The sequence below is a fragment of the Lepisma saccharinum genome, chromosome 26, assembly GCF_977018435.1.
Source record: "Lepisma saccharinum chromosome 26, izLepSacc3.1, whole genome shotgun sequence".
Classification (NCBI taxonomy): Eukaryota; Metazoa; Arthropoda; class Insecta; order Zygentoma; family Lepismatidae; genus Lepisma; species Lepisma saccharinum.
Genome location: NC_139254.1, coordinates 29,954,868 through 29,978,160, shown reverse-complemented (window position 1 = coordinate 29,978,160; position 23,293 = coordinate 29,954,868). Strand labels below are relative to the sequence as shown.

Genomic DNA, 23,293 nt, shown 5'->3' with positions numbered 1-23,293 from the left:
AATCGAACAAAAACACACACATACAAATATCAATCACTATGAAAATATGAAACGTACCTTATTTGTTCTCAAGGGGAAATACTCCACAGTCTTCCATCATTTCGACGAAATTGTTTTGATCAGATTCCTCATCTTCATCTTCGTCTCCGCCAAGACTTATTATAAGTTTGTCCACATTTTCCTCAAGAAGCCCTTCCTTTAACCACGCGTCATTTATTACTTTTCTGGTATGTTGGACGGCTTTCTTCCAGTCATCTGCGGACACATTGACAAGAGCTTCCTGTGTGAGAATTGTCACCTCATTGATTTTAAAAGTTTTGTTTTTTCTGGCCACATGTCCCTTCACTTGCGCCCAAATGAGTTCGATGGCATTAAAGTGGCAATGATAGGGTGGCAGTCTTAGCACTTGGTGACCACTTCTTTTCGCAAGTTCATCCACGTAATATTGCGGGAACCGTGGCTTGTTTATGTTAACAAGCTCGATCAGTTCAGCTTTCTTCAATTCGTGGGAAGCCGGGATGTCATGGCGCAAAAGCCACTGAATAATTTCATCTTTTTTTTATGTGGCCATTGTTGGAGGTTTATCTATTTTCACCGTATGGTACGGAGCATTATCCATCACGATGACACACGGCCTTGCTAAGTTAGGGATGAGCGATTCCTCAAACCACTTGAAAAACCGAGCGTGGTCCATGTCTTCGTGATAATCGCCCGATTTCTTAGATCTAAACAATAATGTAGAATTTGGAATGAACCCCTCGCAAGTGCCAGCATGACACAAAATCAGTCTTTCCCCTTTTCCTGTAGGAGCTGGCATCGTGCCTTTCGTGGTGTCGTCAGTCCACCCTCGCTGGGTCGAATGACCTGCGTTAACCCAGGTTTCATCCACCCACACAATGTCTTCGAAATTTATCTTTCGCACTGCCCTCAAGAAACGACATCGGGAGGCAACGATGTCTTCCCTCTCCATCAAAATAGTTCGTCCGGTGTACTTCCCCCAGCGAAACCCTAAGTTATCCAGCACCACCCCCAATGAAGTTTTACCGCCACTGAACAACTCCTCCTCTCTTAACGATTTCACTAGTTTCCCAAGGGTAGGACGCTCTTTCCTGGCGTAATATCGATAAATATGCTGCCGGATTGCGTCCTCCTGAAACACGTCCAGTTTGGTGACAGGTTTGTCCCGTGGTCGTTTCTTACCTGGAGTGGACATTGTGGCTGCCACGTCTGTCTCCATTAAGCGGGACTTTTCCTTCCCGATGGACATCACGGAAGTTCTGCTAATTCCCAGAGCCGCTGCTGTTCTCTCAATCACTTTTTTAAACGGAAGCAAAGGGCCATTATTTTCTATTTCTTTTTCAAAATAATCTCGCACTGCACATACTAATTCACGGGTCTGGACATGTGAAAGTGTTCGTAAACCATTTTAACCCGGGTCGTTTTTCTTCACCCCCCACCAGGGCAAGTGACAAATTTTGTTGTTTGTTCCTAGTTATTCACGCCGCTCGGTTTGTTTGAAGGTGGTTCATAAAAGTCACGACTTTGGGAAGTAATCTTTGCTGGCTGCTTGTGGAAGCTCGTTGGATGACGTTCTGTTCCAGAGGGTCAAGCTGTTAGAGGGACAGAGGTCGTGATTCTGGGGAACCACACGATATGTGTCCCCCTCTTCTTTGCGTATTTCCGACATTGTTACAAGACCAAATAAATTCCTTCGACATTATTTTTTCTTTTTCAAATTCCCAATGCCTACAGAGGAAATAGTTAACAAAAAGCGGTTCTCTACATCTGAAACAGAAGAGGAAATTCTAGCATGTTTCAAACTCATTGAATATTACCCACTCTGTTTATTGTTTAGCTTTGTTTTACTTCGCTTTTTTCGCGCTGCGACGCCAAGGGTCCCGGGTTCGAATCCCGGTCGGGCTTGGTTGTTTGTGAATGTCCATTCATCAATTTCATCATTTCATCACTCATCCCCATCTTCGCAAATTAGCCAAGAGGCACAAAACGCGAAGTAAAATAAACTAACTCAATCAAACTTCGCTTTTTGTGCCACTTTTGGCTAATTTGCGAAGATGGGGATGAGTGAGGATTGGACAGTAACAAACATCCATGCCCAGGCCGAGATTCGAACCCGGGACCCCTGGCGTAGTAGCGCGATGTGCTAACCAATGCGCCACGGGGGCCGGCTGTCAACTCTGTCAAAATATAATTGGTAAACTTCGTGATAATTATGGAAGTACAGTAGAAAGTAGCGAATAAAATAATTCGTAATTACCTTTTTTGACCTTCAATATGTGTTCAAAGACAAAAATGTTAATCAGGGTGATTTTAAGGTACGTTTAAATTTACCATCTTGGTTTTCCTGAATTCTTTACTGTTTTCCTTTGTAACTTTTGAATTTCTAAAAATTTTCAGGAGGGGTTGTAGCCCCATCAGTCCCCCGAGTATGCCAATTCATAGATGATGATCAATGAGATAGCGTAGCTTCGATGTAGAATCCAGGATATCTGCGTTAGAGTCTTGTTTTAATCACACTTTATGCACAAAAGGGCTATCCTGGACTGGACCTACAGCTTATAGTGGGATCCGAACCATTGTGCAATGTGCCTCCACAGGAGATCGAACCAGGTTCTGCTTGATTACAAGGCGACGCCATTCTCACTACGCCATTGAGGAAGCTTAATAGCATGTATACTATATTCTCTTGCCTAATATAATGTATTTGCATAGGCGTGCGCAGACCCTGTGATTAGGGGGGGGGCAAAAGCATTGATGAAAGTTCAGTTTGGAAAGAAAAAGCTTTTTTTTCTCACTGTTTTAGTTTTATTGCATGGATGGGTGTGTGTATATATACACCCCCACCCCCACCCGACCTTTTAGCAGTAGTACTTGTTCTTACTTCTCTCCCTGGTAATTTACAATGCAGCACAGAAAAGAAATTGTGAGCGAAGCGAGCAAGAAAATTTTTAGATCCAAATTTTTGCAAAATGAAAACAGTATTGATTTAATATGGCTCAAAAATTTTCATGGAGCGCCATGGCATTCTCTTTTACATTTTCTTTTTCATTTAGACCGTTCGGCGTCCAGGGCCAACTCCTGCCGACCCCCAGCTACGACTCTGAACATGACAAGACTTCAAGCAGACATTGCGACCGAAGCGAGCAAGATTGTATAAAATTTTAAATCCAGGGATCAATTGCAGCTCTGTGACCCCCTTCAGGTGCTCTTGGCCGTCTGGAAGAAATAATGCAAGATAGACGTGAAAACTAATTCCACCTTGAGTATTCTTTTGTCCTGCTACTCTTAGATTCTGCTAGTCTTGCTTTCTTTTACTTTCATGTTTGCCCCCTAAAATTTATTTCCGTCCAAGGTTGGGGAGCAATGCACCCTGTCCCCCTGTGGTTGCGCCACTTCATCTCCTTTCCCCGTAGTTGCTTTGAACTTTAATCGGCTTGAAAATACTTCAATTTCTATAAGAGTATAATATCGTTTAATAACGGCGATAAGATTCCTCTATCCTAAATTTCTGGGTGAAAATATAAATGGACATCTGGAAGGGGGGCAAGGATCTCCCTCTTTGCAATCGAATGTCAACCTAAAAGTACATTTTCACACGTATAATTTGATTTCAGTCATAGTAATCTACAACACTATAATCGGGGTAATATGCCTCATGGAAAAATACCTTGCTTGTCCCTCCCTAGAAAAAGTCTGCGGACGTCCATGATTAGGGGGGACATTTGCCCCCCTTGCCCCGCACGCCTATGTGTATTTGTATAATGAACAGACAAAATGTATCGTAGAATTTTGTATCACCCTGTGTGTGCTTGTGTATACGTGTGCGTTCTCAAGAAACATATCGAAAAACATAGAGGTTTCGTAAAACTGCTGAACATATAAGTCTGTGAATGTGAATGTGTTCGAAAAGAGGTTCATTTTTCTTCTGTTTCTCAATACATCCGCAAAATAACATATTAATAAGAAATAAACGTAAGGAGGAGGAAACATGGAATTTTAAACAATATCTTACAAGGGTTTAGCTAGATTTTATTCCCCCCCAAAGCACCTCGAGATTTATATTGGCAATGGTCTTTTGCATTTCTTGGATTCATTCATAGATGGCGCTGAATTCGATGACCTAATTTCGCTGCGTAGAAGGAGTTGCTCGATTATTGTGCGCGTGGGTGCTTGGTGCTGGTGTGTGTTTAAATGGCCGTTAAACGGTGCAATTCTTTTCGCTGATATTGACGTAAGAGCGATTTTAGGTAGTGTTACTTTTGTGTACTTATTGTACTAAATGATGTGCTTTTAGTGAATGAAATTTACAGTTGAAACTTGCATGTAAACGAAACCATTCCTGGAATCAACAGTGGGGTAAGTACATTAAAAATATATACATTTTATCTGGAATGTCATATTGTGTGTTTTGTTTTCCGCTATGTTCAACTCCATTGTGCACTATGAGAAGAGTATATTCGTGATGTTTACAACTGCGTTTCTGAATAAGCCTATTACTAACGAACCCTAAGGTTCTCATAATTTGAGAATGTGTAGCTAAGCCCCGCGACAGGTTAAGTTTGCAGCAGGTTTTATGTATCAATCCACTCTAAAACGGCACTCAGCATCCACGTGCCAGTCTCACCTTAACCGCCGAGCTGCTCATATCACAGATAGTGAGAAAATCCGCAGTATTGCAGCGGAACTATTTTCTGCGCGCACTTTTGGGTCTATATATGTGAAAAGTTGCTGCAAGGTTAACCTGTCGCGGGGCTATATACGTATTACAATGCGTTGTACCGCCGATATGTATTGCAATGAGCTGTGCTTATTTTCGTACCCTTGACCATCTGTACGCTAAAATGTGAAGAATTGTGCATGATTGATGAAGATTATGTTGTTTATGAACGTTTTTCGTTGTTTTAAGCTCGCGTAGATGCGTTATTGTGAAGTAAAGTACCTTGCTTACCTTAGCCTGAAGCAGTCCTCGGCACTGTGCGAATTAAACTTTTCGTTTTTTTTTGGGGGGGGGGGGGCGCAGGTTTTTCCCGCATAGTAAGATTTCATATCATGCCCTTAAGTCATAAAAACTTGTATATTCGTTATTATTTTCACTAATCTGTGAGTGTCCCAATTTTTTAAAAATTAAGAGTTCTCATTCCAGAAGTGCAGAAACAATCGTGAAGAGGATATAGTGTGCAAAATTCAAGATTTTCACCCGAATTTTTTTCAACGTGGTCGGGAAATGGATAATTTTTTCAGTCCCAAAGGTCAGAATTATTAATATTTCCTTCCCAATCCCATCCCGACCAGCCCTGCACATCCCTAGTAACGGCAGTCAACATTATTTTGTTGGACATGGCAGCTAATTTGCTGTAACTGGCAGCCCGTAAATTGCAGAAAACAATATTCTTTGGAATAAAATATCGCTACATTTATTTCAACCATTCGAATTACATGAACTTTTCCTAGATATCTTAGGTTGGAGCCAGTGTCCCCCACCTGCGGGCGTCGTTGGCCCATTAGGCCAGCTCACTAAACTAAACTAAACTATTGCCTTACGGTTCTAAGTATCAGAAAATATTGGTTCTAATCTAAGTCATTAACTCTTACGTAATATATTTTATGACGTAATTTAGAAACAGTGTATTTACATTCTAACTCGTACACAAGAAGAGCTATCGAACTAGGAACACCGAAAACTTACCCAAATTTCCTTGTAAACACTTGAATACATATTCGGTGAGGTTGATCAGTTGCAGAATGGTCCTCCTTTAATCCAGAAGGCTGCATGTTTTTTTTAAGTTAAGAAATGTTATATCATATCCTTTCAATTCCATTTTCTTTGAGGGGGATAAAAACAACCCTGGCAGGATTAAAAATAATTTTATTTTGCCGGAGATAAAATGTTCTGGTGGGGGGGGGGAATCCCCCCCTTAATTCGCAAAAAAATTCCGTTTACTTTTACACTCATTATGCAAATTAATAATCAATTTCCGCTCACTTTCAGCTGTCTCTTTCGCGTTGTGCCCCATATTGACTCTGTGTCGTAAGTTGGCACTCTCCCGTTGCATTTAGCTGCAGCAATTGCACAGAAGTCTTGCTCCTATCCGCACTACAGTAATCTCTTTCATCCCGAGTTCCTTGGTGTACGAATACTGTTTGCACGTGTTGTTTCCGGCCTAAGTACTGACACCCACAATTTTCAATTCGATCAATTAATCAATTTCCTCTTGTGCTTGCATTTACTTTAAAAAATGTCATATTTCGGTACAAATTAAAAGCTTCTATATCTTGTGAAAACGAGGAACAGGATCATCCTTAATCAACACTTGGTTATTTAAAGTATTATTGTTGATGCATCAGGCATTGTTATTAACAATGCAGCAAGGTTTCCATTGTTGCAACGTAGCCTGAAAACACACAAAGCTTTAGTTTAAGTTCCTTTTTTTTTTTTTTTTGAGGTTTTCGCACTATTCATAATGGCTTAGGAGGAATTGGTATGCAGCCACGGGTGACAGAACGCAGGCAGACCCCAGGTCTCCTGCGGGCTGTGATTAGAAGAAGACTGCTAAGTCCTGCGATGCAGGAAGCGATGAGAACAGCCCCTCGATCCCTCGTACGGAGAGCAGTGCGTCGGATGGTATTCCTCGAGGCGTACGAAGCTTTGTACAGCCTTCACCTATACAGGGTACACTCCTATACGGATATCATAGACGCAGCATCACAGTTCTATTTATCGCACGGCGGTGCAATCATCACGGAGATGCGGGAACTTACTACTTGGACGGCGCAAGAAGAGTGCGACAAACTTCTTGAAATTTCAAGTACCGAGTCGAACCAAACAATGCAAATTTTGGATGCCCGTAAGCAGTTTGTAGTTACAGTGACCACTTGCGAACGATTGGATTACACATTTGAAAGTTTCAGGTTCACACATTGGTAAAAGACAGAGATTGTATTAGGATGTGGAACGTACGGACTTTGGTATGCTGGATTGCGGGTTATGGTGTTTTCTGAGCGTTGTGAGCAAGTTCTTTGCATAGAAAGTGAAGACAGCTCGCAGAATGAAATATCTGGATCTTTCTGGAGCATTAGAGAAGTTATTGAGCATTACTATTCTTTGAAAAATGATGGTATGAATGTTAATCAAGTCAAAGAACGACAACAGGCTGAGTTGACCACTTTCAAGGAAAACAGTGACTGTAAGCATCGTACATTGAATAAAAAGATTGTATTAGAATTCCTTGGTAGAGAAGCACAGGACCGAAATAAACCACTAGGCCAAGGAGAAAATCGTGCGGAAATAGAGGATACAGTGACGAAAGGAAGAAAACCTGTCCACGGAATTGAAGAAGACATCACCATTTTGAACCATGTGCACGAGTCCACCCAGACAGACTTTACATGGAGAGACCAGTTTTACATGGAATATCATTATTTGAGACCTATCTTTCAAGGAATGAAAGAGAAGTTGCAAATATACGATAGGACAGATAAATTAAAATTGGGGAATACAAGGGTTCTGGTGGAGATATTACGCATAGAACATCGTAACATCGCGCCGAGAGTGACAAAAATAAAAGAAACTGCTGCGAAAGTGATCGAGGAGTCCACCACCATCACGAACACTGTAACGGATCTTGTAAGACACGCCGAAGGCCTGTATCAGGAGATTGGCACAAGATTAGCTCAGGATGTGAAGAAGCCAGGCAAGGTGATGCCATGCTCTCTGGATTGGCAGCCAGAGATAGACAGAGTAAAGGAAAAGAACGGCGAAGAACGTCCACCAGATAAGCAAGAATCTTTTATTCGTAGGTGTATCACGTGGAAGGAAAAGGCTGAGAAAGAGAAGGAGCCTGGCAAGGTGATGCCTTGCTCTTCGGATTGGCAGCCAGAGATAGACAGAGTAAAGGAAAAGAACGGCGAAGAACGTCCACCAGATAAGCGAGAATCTTTTATTCGTAGGTGTATCACGTGGAAGGAAAAGGCCGAGAAAGAGAAGGAGCCTGGCAAGGTGATGCCTTGCTCTTCGGATTGGCAGCCAGAGATAGACAGAGTAAGGGAAAAGAACGTCCACCAGATAAGCGAGAATCTTTTATTCGTAGGTGTATCACGTGGAAGGAAAAGGCTGAGAAAGAGAAGGAGCCTGGCAAGGTGATGCCTTGCTCTTCGGATTGGCAGCCAGAGATAGACAGAGTAAAGGAAAAGAACGGCGAAGAACGTCCACCAGATAAGCGAGAATCTTTTATTCGTAGGTGTATCACGTGGAAGGAAAAGGCTGAGAAAGAGAAGGAGCCTGGCAAGGTGATGCCTTGCTCTTCGGATTGGCAGCCAGAGATAGACAGAGTAAAGGAAAAGAACGTCCACCAGATAAGCGAGAATCTTTTATTCGTAGGTGTATCACGTGGAAGGAAAAGGCTGAGAAAGAGAAGGAGCCTGGCAAGGTGATGCCTTGCTCTTCGGATTGGCAGCCAGAGATAGACAGAGTAAAGGAAAAGAACGGCGAAGAACGTCCACCAGATAAGCGAGAATCTTTTATTCGTAGGTGTATCACGTGGAAGGAAAAGGCTGAGAAAGAGAAGGAGCCTGGCAAGGTGATGCCTTGCTCTTCGGATTGGCAGCCAGAGATAGACAGAGTAAAGGAAAAGAACGGCGAAGAACGTCCACCAGATAAGCGAGAATCTTTTATTCGTAGGTGTATCACGTGGAAGGAAAAGGCTGAGAAAAAGAAGGAGCCTGGCAAGGTGATGCCTTGCTCTTCGGATTGGCAGCCAGAGATAGACAGAGTAAAGGAAAAGAACGGCGAAGAACGTCCACCAGATAAGCGAGAATCTTTTATTCGTAGGTGTATCACGTGGAAGGAAAAGGCTGAGAAAGAGAAGGAGCCTGGCAAGGTGATGCCTTGCTCTTCGGATTGGCAGCCAGAGATAGACAGAGTAAAGGAAAAGAACGGCGAAGAACGTCCACCAGATAAGCGAGAATCTTTTATTCGTAGGTGTATCACGTGGAAGGAAAAGGCTGAGAAAGAGAAGGAGCCTGGCAAGGTGATGCCTTGTTCTTCGGATTGGCAGCCAGAGATAGACAGAGTAAAGGAAAAGAACGGCGAAGAACGTCCACCAGATAAGCGAGAATCTTTTATCGGTAGGTGTATCACGTGGAAGGAAAAGGCTGAGAAAGAGAAGGAGCCTGGCAAGGTGATGCCTTGCTCTTCGGATTGGCAGCCAGAGATAGACAGAGTAAAGGAAAAGAACGGCGAAGAACGTCCACCAGATAAGCGAGAATCTTTTATTCGTAGGTGTATCACGTGGAAGGAAAAGGCTGAGAAAGAGAAGGAGCCTGGCAAGGTGATGCCTTGCTCTTCGGATTGGCAGCCAGAGATAGACAGAGTAAAGGAAAAGAACGGCGAAGAACGTCCACCAGATAAGCGAGAATCTTTTATTCGTAGGTGTATCACGTGGAAGGAAAAGGCTGAGAAAGAGAAGGAGCCTGGCAAGGTGATGCCTTGCTCTTCGGATTGGCAGCCAGAGATAGACAGAGTAAAGGAAAAGAACGGCAAAGAACGTCCACCAGATAAGCGAGAATCTTTTATTCGTAGGTGTATCACGTGGAAGGAAAAGGCTGAGAAAGAGAAGGAGCCTGGCAAGGTGATGCCTTGCTCTTCGGATTGGCAGCCAGAGATAGACAGAGTAAAGGAAAAGAACGGCGAAGAACGTCCACCAGATAAGCGAGAATCTTTTATTCGTAGGTGTATCACGTGGAAGGAAAAGGCTGAGAAAGAGAAGGAGCCTGACAAGGTGATGCCTTGCTCTTCGGATTGGCAGCCAGAGATAGACAGAGTAAAGGAAAAGAACGGCGAAGAACGTCCACCAGATAAGCGAGAATCTTTTATTCGTAGGTGTATCACGTGGAAGGAAAAGGCTGAGAAAGAGAAGGAGCCTGGCAAGGTGATGCCTTGCTCTTCGGATTGGCAGCCAGAGATAGACAGAGTAAAGGAAAAGAACGGCGAAGAACGTCCACCAGATAAGCGAGAATCTTTTATTCGTAGGTGTATCACGTGGAAGGAAAAGGCTGAGAAAGAGAAGGAGCCTGGCAAGGTGATGCCTTGCTCTTCGGATTGGCAGCCAGAGATAGACAGAGTAAAGGAAAAGAACGGCGAAGAACGTCCACCAGATAAGCGAGAATCTTTTATTCGTAGGTGTATCACGTGGAAGAAAAAGGCTGAGAAAGAGAAGGAGCCTGGCAAGGTGATGCCTTGCTCTTCGGATTGGCAGCCAGAGATAGACAGATTAAAGGAAAAGAACGGCGAAGAACGTCCACCAGATAAGCGAGAATCTTTTATTCGTAGGTGTATCACGTGGAAGGAAAAGGCTGAGAAAGAGAAGGAGCCTGGCAAGGTGATGCCTTGCTCTTCGGATTGGCAGCCAGAGATAGACAGAGTAAAGGAAAAGAACGGCGAAGAACGTCCACCAGATAAGCGAGAATCTTTTATCGGTAGGTGTATCACGTGGAAGGAAAAGGCTGAGAAAGAGAAGGAGCCTGGCAAGGTGATGCCTTGCTCTTCGGATTGGCAGCCAGAGATAGACAGAGTAAAGGAAAAGAACGGCGAAGAACGTCCACCAGATAAGCGAGAATCTTTTATTCGTAGGTGTATCACGTGGAAGGAAAAGGCTGAGAAAGAGAAGGAGCCTGGCAAGGTGATTCCTTGCTCTTCGGATTGGCAGCCAGAGATAGACAGAGTAAAGGAAAAGAACGGCGAAGAACGTCCACCAGATAAGCGAGAATCTTTTATTCGTAGGTGTATCACGTGGAAGGAAAAGGCTGAGAAAGAGAAGGAGCCTGGCAAGGTGATGCCTTGCTCTTCGGATTGGCAGCCAGAGATAGACAGAGTAAAGGAAAAGAACGGCGAAGAACGTCCACCAGATAAGCGAGAATCTTTTATTCGTAGGTGTATCACGTGGAAGGAAAAGGCTGAGAAAGAGAAGGAGCCTGGCAAGGTGATGCCTTGCTCTTCGGATTGGCAGCCAGAGATAGACAGAGTAAAGGAAAAGAACGGCGAAGAACGTCCACCAGATAAGCGAGAATCTTTTATTCGTAGGTGTATCACGTGGAAGGAAAAGGCTGAGAAAGAGAAGGAGCCTGGCAAGGTGATGCCTTGCTCTTCGGATTGGCAGCCAGAGATAGACAGAGTAAAGGAAAAGAACGGCGAAGAACGTCCACCAGATAAGCGAGAATCTTTTATTCGTAGGTGTATCACGTGGAAGGAAAAGGCTGAGAAAGAGAAGGAGCCCGGCAAGGTGATGCCTTGCTCTTCGGATTGGCAGCCAGAGATAGACAGAGTAAAGGAAAAGAACGGCGAAGAACGTCCACCAGATAAGCGAGAATCTTTTATTCGTAGGTGTATCACGTGGAAGGAAAAGGCTGAGAAAGAGAAGGAGCCTGGCAAGGTGATGCCTTGCTCTTCGGATTGGCAGCCAGAGATAGACAGAGTAAAGGAAAAGAACGGCGAAGAACGTCCACCAGATAAGCGAGAATCTTTTATTCGTAGGTGTATCACGTGGAAGGAAAAGGCTGAGAAAGAGAAGGAGCCTGGCAAGGTGATGCCTTGCTCTTCGGATTGGCAGCCAGAGATAGACAGAGTAAAGGAAAAGAACGGCGAAGAACGTCCACCAGATAAGCGAGAATATTTTATTCGTAGGTGTATCACGTGGAAGGAAAAGGCTGAGAAAGAGAAGGAGCCTGGCAAGGTGATGCCTTGCTCTTCGGATTGGCAGCCAGAGATAGAGACAGTAAAGGAAAAGAACGGCGAAGAACGTCCACCAGATAAAATTGAGAACCTTTTATTCGTAGGTGTATCACGTGGAAGGAAAAGGCTGTGAAAGAGAAGGAGCCTGGCAAGGTGATGCCTTGCTCTTCGGATTGGCAGCCAGAGATAGACAGAGTAAAGGAAAAGAACGTCGAAGAACGTCCACCAGATAAGCGAGAATCTTTTATTCGTAGGTGTATCACGTGGAAGGAAAAGGCTGAGAAAGAGAAGGAGCCTGGCAAGGTGATGCCTTGCTCTTCGGATTGGCAGCCAGAGATAGACAGAGTAAAGGAAAAGAACGGCGAAGAACGTCCACCAGATAAGCGAGAATCTTTTATTCGTAGGTGTGTCACGTGGAAGGAAAAGGCTGAGAAAGAGAAGGAGCCTGGCAAGGTGATGCCTTGCTCTTCGGATTGGCAGCCAGAGATAGACAGAGTAAAGGAAAAGAACGTCGAAGAACGTCCACCAGATAAGCGAGAATCTTTTATTCGTAGGTGTATCACGTGGAAGGAAAAGGCTGAGAAAGAGAAGGAGCCTGGCAAGGTGATGCCTTGCTCTTCGGATTGGCAGCCAGAGATAGACAGAGTAAAGGAAAAGAACGGCGAAGAACGTCCACCAGATAAGCGAGAATCGTTTATCGGTAGGTGTATCACGTGGAAGGAAAAGGCTGAGAAAGAGAAGGAGCCTGGCAAGGTGATGCCTTGCTCTTCGGATTGGCAGCCAGAGATAGACAGAGTAAAGGAAAAGAACGGCGAAGAACGTCCACCAGATAAGCGAGAATCTTTTATTCGTAGGTGTATCACGTGGAAGGAAAAGGCTGAGAAAGAGAAGGAGCCTGGCAAGGTGATTCCTTGCTCTTCGGATTGGCAGCCAGAGATAGACAGAGTAAAGGAAAAGAACGGCGAAGAACGTCCACCAGATAAGCGAGAATCTTTTATTCGTAGGTGTATCACGTGGAAGGAAAAGGCTGAGAAAGAGAAGGGGCCTGGCAAGGTGATGCCTTGCTCTTCGGATTGGCAGCCAGAGATAGACAGAGTAAAGGAAAAGAACGGCGAAGAACGTCCACCAGATAAGCGAGAATCTTTTATTCGTAGGTGTATCACGTGGAAGGAAAAGGCTGAGAAAGAGAAGGAGCCTGGCAAGGTGATGCCTTGCTCTTCGGATTGGCAGCCAGAGATAGACAGAGTAAAGGAAAAGAACGGCGAAGAACGTCCACCAGATAAGCGAGAATCTTTTATTCGTAGGTGTATCACGTGGAAGGAAAAGGCTGAGAAAGAGAAGGAGCCTGGCAAGGTGATGCCTTGCTCTTCGGATTGGCAGCCAGAGATAGACAGAGTAAAGGAAAAGAACGGCGAAGAACGTCCACCAGATAAGCGAGAATCTTTTATTCGTAGGTGTATCACGTGGAAGGAAAAGGCTGAGAAAGAGAAGGAGCCTGGCAAGGTGATTCCTTGCTCTTCGGATTGGCAGCCAGAGATAGACAGAGTAAAGGAAAAGAACGGCGAAGAACGTCCACCAGATAAGCGAGAATCTTTTATTCGTAGGTGTATCACGTGGAAGGAAAGGGCTGAGAAAGAGAAGGGGCCTGGCAAGGTGATGCCTTGCTCTTCGGATTGGCAGCCAGAGATAGACAGAGTAAAGGAAAAGAACGGCGAAGAACGTCCACCAGATAAGCGAGAATCTTTTATTCGTAGGTGTATCACGTGGAAGGAAAAGGCTGAGAAAGAGAAGGAGCCTGGCAAGGTGATGCCTTGCTCTTCGGATTGGCAGCCAGAGATAGAGTAAAGGAAAAGAACGGCGAAGAACGTCCACCAGATAAGCGAGAATCTTTTATTCGTAGGTGTATCACGTGGAAGGAAAAGGCTGAGAAAGAGAAGGAGCCTGGCAAGGTGATGCCTTGCTCTTCGGATTGGCAGCCAGAGATAGACAGAGTAAAGGAAAAGAACGGCGAAGAACGTCCACCAGATAAGCGAGAATCTTTTATTCGTAGGTGTATCACGTGGAAGGAAAAGGCTGAGAAAGAGAAGGAGCCTGGCAAGGTGATTCCTTGCTCTTCGGATTGGCAGCCAGAGATAGACAGAGTAAAGGAAAAGAACGGCGAAGAACGTCCACCAGATAAGCGAGAATCTTTTATTCGTAGGTGTATCACGTGGAAGGAAAGGGCTGAGAAAGAGAAGGGGCCTGGCAAGGTGATGCCTTGCTCTTCGGATTGGCAGCCAGAGATAGACAGAGTAAAGGAAAAGAACGGCGAAGAACGTCCACCAGATAAGCGAGAATCTTTTATTCGTAGGTGTATCACGTGGAAGGAAAAGGCTGAGAAAGAGAAGGAGCCTGGCAAGGTGATGCCTTGCTCTTCGGATTGGCAGCCAGAGATAGACAGAGTAAAGGAAAAGAACGTCGAAGAACGTCCACCAGATAAGCGAGAATCTTTTATTCGTAGGTGTATCACGTGGAAGGAAAAGGCTGAGAAAGAGAAGGAGCCTGGCAAGGTGATGCCTTGCTCTTCGGATTGGCAGCCAGAGATAGACAGAGTAAAGGAAAAGAACGTCGAAGAACGTCCACCAGATAAGCGAGAATCTTTTATTCGTAGGTGTATCACGTGGAAGGAAAAGGCTGAGAAAGAGAAGGAGCCTGGCAAGGTGATGCCTTGCTCTTCGGATTGGCAGCCAGAGATAGACAGAGTAAAGGAAAAGAACGGCGAAGAACGTCCACCAGATAAGCGAGAATCTTTTATTCGTAGGTGTATCACGTGGAAGGAAAAGGCTGAGAAAGAGAAGGAGCCTGGCAAGGTGATGCCTTGCTCTTCGGATTGGCAGCCAGAGATAGACAGAGTAAAGGAAAAGAACGGCGAAGAACGTCCACCAGATAAGCGAGAATCTTTTATTCGTAGGTGTATCACGTGGAAGGAAAAGGCTGAGAAAGAGAAGGAGCCTGGCAAGGTGATGCCTTGCTCTTCGGATTGGCAGCCAGAGATAGACAGAGTAAAGGAAAAGAACGGCGAAGAACGTCCACCAGATAAGCGAGAATCTTCTGCTCGGCATGAACATGCTTACAAAGAGAAGAAGCGTTTTAAATGGGAAGATATAGAAGTTTATTTGTATGACCAGGATTCTTTTGAAGATGATTGTCTTATTTTGGGATTGATAAGATGCTTTCTATGTATTTTTTATCGTGTATATATATAGTTAACCTGAATTAAATTACAGTACAAGAAGAGTTTTAAAATGTTATTACTAATAGTCATAACACTTTCAAATTATGGTATATTCTGTTTAATAATGTATTGTATTTCCGAGCGTATAAGACGCACTACAAATATTCAAAAATAGGTCTGGATATCAGGAGAAAGGAAGTATAGGACTGGGCCACATCTTTATGGGATGCTGTGAAAATGAAGACAGTGTTAATCTTTTAGGAAGTGTGCGTTGGTATTGCATTGCATGGTGCAGAGGACAATTGGTTGTATGAGGATTCAGATTCTGATTTAGAACCGGATTCAAGTGACTTAATTTAGCTCTGGAGATGAATGCCTTTTTTTTTTTTTTACCAAAAAGATAATAATGTATTATTTCCTAGTTAGATTATGGAATTAATTTGTTGAAATTAGACCTTCATATTACTTTAAATTTGTCATCCTCCGTGGCCGTGCGTTCTAAGGCGCTGTGCTTTGGATTCCGACTACGGGACGGCATTTGTTCGAGTTTTTCTGGGTTAATTGCCCTGTGTATAGGACCAGCATCGTGAAGAAATTTGAGAGCTACGAGCGAGTAGCGTAACCCGGTGTAGGAAATCTCCTACAACGGCTGAGGGTTCGACGTGCTGACCCCACGTCAATGCATTACCGGTTGTAGATCTCCACACCTCTAGGTAGGATTGTGGAAGGGAGACTGGCAATCGGGAGATAGGTCAAGGCCCATCAAGGGCTGCCGAGCCAAGCATTATTTTTGTTATATTGTCAAAGCTTTCTTCTTTAAAACAAATGAACAAAGATGCTGGCAAATCCAGTAAATAGTAATGTTGCACAGACTCGAAAAATAGGTAATGGTGAACATTCTCTCCCCCCCCCCAATCTCTCTCTCTCTCTCTCTCTCTCTCTCTCTCTCTCTCTCTCTCTCTCTCTCTCTCTTCACCATTTGCCGTTACCGATACCAAATTTGTATAATTCCAGTGTAAAATAACAAAGCTAGTTACCATCCAAAGGCGTCACATCACTAGGCACGTATCTAGAGATATAATTTCTGGAGCCGGCCTGAGCAAAGTGTCTCAGAAATATAATAATATAAGTTTCTATTTAATACGTTCACATATTTTTACATCGATTTGTAATAATATGTAAATTAATTATTTACATTAATTGCTTAATTTCTCCGTTGCGTATGGAGTAATGTTGTATGTAACCACAGCAGTGGCGTAAGCTGCGTTAAAAATCTTGGCTATCTCATCATATCTCGTATCATAATGTTCAAATGCTAGGTTCTTTTTCGTTCAATTTCTTGGATTTTGAAGTGATGTGGCATTGTGATTAAAAATACATACATTAAAATTTACAAATAATTATAAATATGTTACTGTTTCATTAATATAGAAACAATAAGGAAAAATTTAAAAAGTGTTTCATGGTTATTTATAAAATATAGAGGCCCATATTGTGAATTATTCATGTAGGCCTACGTGGAAGAATGAAATATATAATAAACTTCTTATCTTGAATATTTAATTTAAACAGAAACTTTGTTCTTCTCTTGGCAACATCTGTGGTAAAATGGTTATTAGCACAGCGTACTACGACGCTAATAGTCCTGGGTTCAAATCCAGTCATGGCCATCGTTATTCTTTGTGAATGTCCCTTCATCAAATTCATCGTATCGTCCAGGCGCGTATATTCTAGGCTACCTAGGCCAGCACCGAAGCCCAGATTAAATACAGAAAATAATCGACTATTAAATGTGACGATGCTTCACTCTCAAACAACGACCGCGGGAAAAAAATGATAGTATAAAACCCGCGACTCCTGTGCACCGTACTCCCGCGAGGAGAGGAGGGAGAGAGTGGACCATGCTTCCTTATGGCACGAGGTGAACGGAAGAAAAGGCTGCGCCGGAATTTTTCGTCCAAGGTTTGTTTTCCTTGTGCTCGTTCTATACATGGGGATGAACTCCTTTCCTTGAAAACTACCACCAGACTTCAGCGGTTAAATTCTTCCCCGACCAGCACCTGGAGGCGGTCGGTGACGTATTTGTAGTGGCTTCTTAGACAGGGAACTCTTCGTTTTACAACGGCGGTAAAACCTTACAGCGATGCCAATGCGCTAACCAGAATTGGATTTCCCCAGGTAAGGGAAATTTTGAAAAGAGTGGCTGGCATGTGATAGGGAATTTGTCCTCTAGGCCAAAACAACACTGTCCCATCGAACACATGCAGAACTCACAGGCCGCTGACCTTCAACCAACAAACCACGCTTTACGATGTTTTCAACCCCTCTGCTGCTTTGTTTGACTGGCTGGGGTAGACTGACTGGCCGGAGATGACAAAGGGCATTTTGCGAGTGGAAATCGCGTTGAAGGAAGTTTAAGAAAATTAGGTTTCTTACTGTGTGGATTTTCTTAAGTGTATTGAGTGAGTGAATTACGTATATATGTTTCGAATGATCTGTGATGCGTCGTTTAGTGAACGAAAATGAATGACATAATTAACGAACTATTGCCGAAACAATTTACTCTGCTTTTGCATGAGGATGAACTTCAAATCGTGAAAGGCCTCCCCGATGGCGCAGTGGTAGCGTCGTCGCCTTGTAATCAAGGGGTCCCGGGTTCGATACCCGGTGGAGGCACATAGTGGTTCGGATTCCACTTTAAACTGTAGGTCCAGTCCCGATTAGCCTTACTGTGCATAAAGTGGACTTAAAACACCAACTCAACTGAAATCGTGAAGATATGCAGGCCTCTGGCATCGCAAGGAAGAGAAGAATGGATTTGATTTGTTATTTTGCGTTGCTCTTCTGCCACTTTAGCTAATCGCGACGATGAGAATGAGTGACGATACGTTGAAATTCATGAAGGGTCATTCACAAAGAATACCCATGTCCATGCCTGGATTTGAACCCGGGTCCCCTGGCGTCGTAGTGCGCTGTGCTAATAACCATTTTACCACAGAGGTTGCCAAGAGAAGAATGGAGTTCCTGTCCAAATTAAATATTCAAGGTAAGAAGTTTATTATACGCGTATATTTTATTCTCACACTTAAACCTACGTAAATATTTCACTATATGGGCCTCTATATTTTATAAATAACTATGAAATATTTGAATTGTTTTCCTTATTGTTTTTAGATTAATGAAAGAGTGCTAAATGTTATCGTTCATCATAAAAATGTTAAGTGAGCCCATCTTAGGAAGTGTAAAGCTTATTTAAGCCTATACTTTATGCACAGAGAGGCAAATTGGGACTGGACATACAGTTTAAATGGAGATCCGAAGCCGAGTCCTATTGGTTAAGAAATTTCAATTAAGCTACGTTTTAGGCATTCTGCACAAAAGTGACGACTTGTAGTTAAGGTTACTATTAGATATAATCTAAAAATGTAATTGGGATTGCTGTTTTGTTTTGTGGAGAAAGTCAGTTTTACGCATTCCACAGAAACTCACCTGCTGGATCATGAAGATACTTACATCAATTTCTGGATGACTGGTAAAATATTTTGAAATTATGAGCATATATGTTAGTTTAATTTTTGACTGATTTTCTGAAATAATATTGAAAGCTTCACATGAGACTTATCTTGCTGGAGTGAACGGAGGGATAGGTCCAGGCAACGAAATGACTCGACTATCCGTCGGACAGCCGCTTATGCAGTGACGTCACACCTTTACGTAATGATATTAAAAATTTATTTAGAACTATGAATATTATTTATGAAACTTTTTTGTAACTAATATTGTTACTTTATCTTATAATTTGGTATACACGGGTGCAAATTTAAGCTGAAAATGCAGCTAAACCAGGACTCGAATCCGGGCCATTACTCTACCACCTGGGCCACCGAGTCAGCCGTGGTAAAGCTGTTTCTTCTGCCATGATTACGATGCCACACTGCTGTGCCACCCACGAATCAGATGTAGTCTGTAGTCCACGTGCATACGAGAGCGCTATTCCACAAATACGACGAGTTGCCCAGTCATGTTTTCAAGTGCTGCCATTACATTTACCTGCACCACCCCCACCTTAGAGTCGCCACTGTCTCTTTATCTTCCTGTGCGTGTTTTATTAGAATTTCATTGGTCCTGCCACACCATAAAATACACCGACATGGCTTATAAGAGTGAGGGAAAGAACCATACAAGGAAAGTATGTTAAAGGGGGGCACGATAACCTTGAGTCTTTATGCGTTGCGATAGAGGACGTTTATGGATCAGAATAAATGTTAACCGGACATAAATGAATTGCTGTAGCCTGCCACCAAGGATTGTCATCCCGCAGTTTTTACAAGCTTCTTCCTTGGAACTCTTGAAGTCTTTTTTGGACAGGGCTCACGGGGAAGGGAGGGGGCGTTTAGAAAGTGGTAGGAGGCAGCAACACTGCATTGGATCACAGAGACGCAGCAGGAAATTCATTTCATTAAGAGGATTATCTGTTATTTGGATATTGTGGACCCTTGGCAGGTTTATTGCAGGATTTCACAGCCCCCACACATTGCTCCTGGTATTTTTGTCCACGCATAGTCGCAGGTGTTGGGTAGGTTGTCCCGTAAAATAAGCCAAAAGGATGCTTCTCAGCAGTGTTGCCAACTACGAATTTTAAACTTTTTGGGTCATTTTGAAGCCATAATGACCCGCAAAGGAGGAAAGGCTGAATGTGAGAAAGGAGATTACAACGAATACTGATTTATGGATGAACATGTTTTAGGATTATGGTTTTTGAAGAGGTTCTTATTCCATTCATTCGTAGCTGGTAAGCTATCTCTTGCACAAAGCATACCCTTTCTGTTATATACTATAGCCTGAATACAACCTTGCTGTGAAATGTACTGAAAAGCACTGAAATAGGTTCACACGCTGGAACACCTATAAGCAGAAGTCAGGCTCGCATTCCTCAGATTACGAACTCACTTTTCTATACTCTTAGACGTTGCCGTAAAATTTACATTGTACCCCGCATTTCCACCACGTATAAAACCCTGTTACGTTCCCCGGAATATTCTCAAAGGATCAACTTACGTTTATTCCTCAACGGCGAGCCTGAGACTTATCAGCCTACTATGAAGCCCTCAGGTAGTGGGAAATTAGATAGGGATATGTTAACGTAAACTTGGCTAACTGTCGCATACCAAAATATATTTAGATGTCAGTTAATGTAAATATATAACACTTGAACTCACAATTAAACTTCTTATTACAAACAAAAGTGTATTTAGATTATAATACTTCTTCACTACACAAATTAACACATTCACATTTCCTAAATCACTTCCATTATCCAGCAACATTCATAATAATATCACAGATAATATCTCTCCTCACAACCCACAATCAAATGTTTTAAGGTTAGTCCATATCCATAACAGACTACCCAATTGAACAAAACAAATTACGTCATAATAGACAATTAACATATTAAACATATCAAACACTTAAAATGATACAATAAGTGGGTGCGTATCAACCCCTCGGGTTTCGGGATCGAATCTTTAAGCTATGCCAGCCTAAGGCAACTCACCTTTGTGAGAGGTAAGTTTATACATGCAAAGGGGCTCGGCCCTGTGAAATAAGGAGAACACTTCGACATTCGATATTTACACTTCGAATTGACTGATCTGGCAGGGTCATGAGAATCATAAAAATGGAATAAAGGAATGTTCGTTTACCTCTGGTGTCTTGTAGTGTTGTTCGTCCTGCTGATTTAGTAGACAAGGCACGGTCCTGTAATGCAACTTCTTTCGGGAGTGCAACTCCCGTTCTAAATACTTACATAAAGATCGATTTCGAGACAACTGTTCACTCGATAACTTTCTGATTACAACTGGGGGCAAGAAATGTTGTCCCGATCTATTTAAGGGAGATTCAAATTTCCGATCGTTAAAGCCGTTGGGCGAGTTCCGTCCTGTCGTTAACGGTGTTTTTTTGCATAAGGTTGACGTTACGTTATTTCAACTGATTTCCTGTCGATTCCCGTGTCAGCGGAGTTTACAGGTCCACTGAAGTTCGCCCGTGTAAATATGCTTTTAAGAAGCTGCTTCCAGCGCTTCAGCCGGAGCCCTTGGTGAAGAGATTAGTCTATCGAATTATGACGCCTGTTCAGAATGAAAAGTAAGCAGGGTGTGAGTAACCACACACACAGTACAGAATTAGCTCCGTAAAGTTCGTTGAACTTTTTGACTCTCTCTGCCTTGGGCGTCTTGTTGGTTCCACAGTACAACACCGAGTCGTCTTCTTCGTTGCACCGTTTGCACTACGTTCTGGAGCGGTGTAAGGTGTGGTGAATGGTCACGTGAAGCAACAGACAGGCATTTGTTGAATCTTCTGAACTTGAACACAGCAATTAGTCTACTAAATTGAACGTCACTTCCTTGTACAGCGTAGCAGTGCGCGCTGCTGCAAACAGCTTGGTAGCTACTGTCGTGTTGCCCCTTTCCTCTCTTTTCCCTCTCATGCGTTCATTGGTCGAGCCCTCTCGAATCACTAGTTGCACAGAGGACTTGTCTTCGTTCGCGGAATCTCTTGACTACAAGACGATTTCTTCCCACCATGTTTATCTATAATTGATAGATTGATTTGCTTTATTTTACTTCGCCTTAAGCGCCACTTTTGGCTAATTTTCGAAGATGGGGATGAGTGATGACATGATGAAATTGATGAATGGGCACTCACAAACATCCATGCACAGGCCAGGATTCGAACCCGGGACCCCTGGCGTCGTAGCGAGATGTGCTACCACTCCGCCACGGGGCCTGGCGCTTATCTGAAATTAACGTAGTAAATGTCTGAACAGGAAACGTAAAATAGATTTGGTACAGGTAATTTTTTCAATCATCATACCAAAGTCATTGACGAGACTCAGAGTATCAGAATAACTAGCCTTGGTGTTGTCTCGTTTGGACAAATATCGAAGGGTCCGGTCTCGTTCTCGTTTCATTTCGAGGCGAGACCGAGACCTTGTGCCATCTAAACTAGAATAGTAGAAATAAATAAAAATAAATAAATAAATAACCCGTGGCGCAACAGCCCGTGGGGGCCAGGACCCACCTAACCACTGCCCGTCTCACTCCAACCTGGCGAGGTGGGAGATCATCCAAACAGTTATGGGTTGACGTGTGGTTGTTGTAGGTTTCCATGACAGGGTTATGCTACTCACTCGTAGCTCCCCAATTTCCTCACGATGGTGAGTTGCCACCGGTCCCATACATGCATGAAATCTCAGGAGAAAAGTTGTCACGCTTCCCCAAAGAGACTCGCCTCCCGGAGCCCAAAGCATGACGCCGGACCGCACGGCTACTCTGCATAGGCGGAGTTCGGAGGAGCCGGGGGGGGGGGGGGAGGGCAGGCCCTCGAACTTGAAAAATACTAAAAAAAATAACGCATGATTAAGTCCAGTTACTACATTTTTGTTATGAAGCCATGCCGCAAATCTTGACGTTTGGCATGGTGGCATGTGCGGTAATTGCGCCGCATTAGCGGGTCTTAGACGATTTGATTGATGTGTACAGTTTGAAGAAAGAAAAACGTGAAATGACTTTGTGTTGAGTCAACTGTTACTGCTGAGGCATCAAAAGAACTTTTCAATTTAATTTTTCTAAAATTTGTGCAGCTTACTATTGTACCGTAACTTTTTTAAAGTAATACGAGTAATAAAAAAATAATGAAATGCAAAATGCAATAATCGTACTGTTTTGCTTCTTTCAAAACTGACAATCAATATACTAATTAATATTTGTTTACTTAAGCGAGGAAATTTAACATTTTCAAATCTAAAAGGTCTAAAACTCAGTGTTTTTAAGTTGTTCTTTTTTAATTTCCTGGGGAAGGTCTCCGGGCCCCTTATAAGCTAGGGGTTATTCAACAACCCTCAGTTACATCATATGCTTCTCCCAGAGTCTGCCCCCCCAAAGCAAAAGCTCAAACTCCGCCCATGCTACTGTGTGAGACTGAATAGTATAGACCACAATCAAAAGAACGTTCGGCGAGAAGTCTCTGTGCATCTCCGCCTTCTTCCGTTCAACGAGGGCCGTAAGGTAGCACTATAGAAAAGCGACGTGAAATTAAAAAAAATACATTTTTCACACATATTTTAAATAAAGTTTAATTCTAACTTGTAGAAGTTTCGGGATTGTCAAGTCACTCAAAACACAATAACCTGAATGATTTCAATTTCTCTCTCCTCGTAGCGCTCTTGCGTTCTGGCCTCGCGGATCCTGATGTAGAAACACTGCCGGGAGCGTGTTATCTGATTCCGTTACAAGGCAAGAGACAAGATAAATCCGTCCTTCCTCCCGACGTCA

At 43.3% G+C, this 23,293-nt stretch overlaps 1 protein-coding gene across 1 annotated transcript; it reads right to left on the bottom strand.

Moving 5' to 3' along the window:
- Window positions 1-559: 559 nt before the first annotated feature.
- Window positions 560-1,267, bottom strand: LOC145979615 (uncharacterized). The gene has a single exon (XM_083112579.1). The coding sequence runs from the start codon at window positions 1,265-1,267 to the stop codon at window positions 560-562; it is 708 nt and encodes a 235-aa protein (XP_082968705.1).
- Window positions 1,268-23,293: the final 22,026 nt, after the last annotated feature.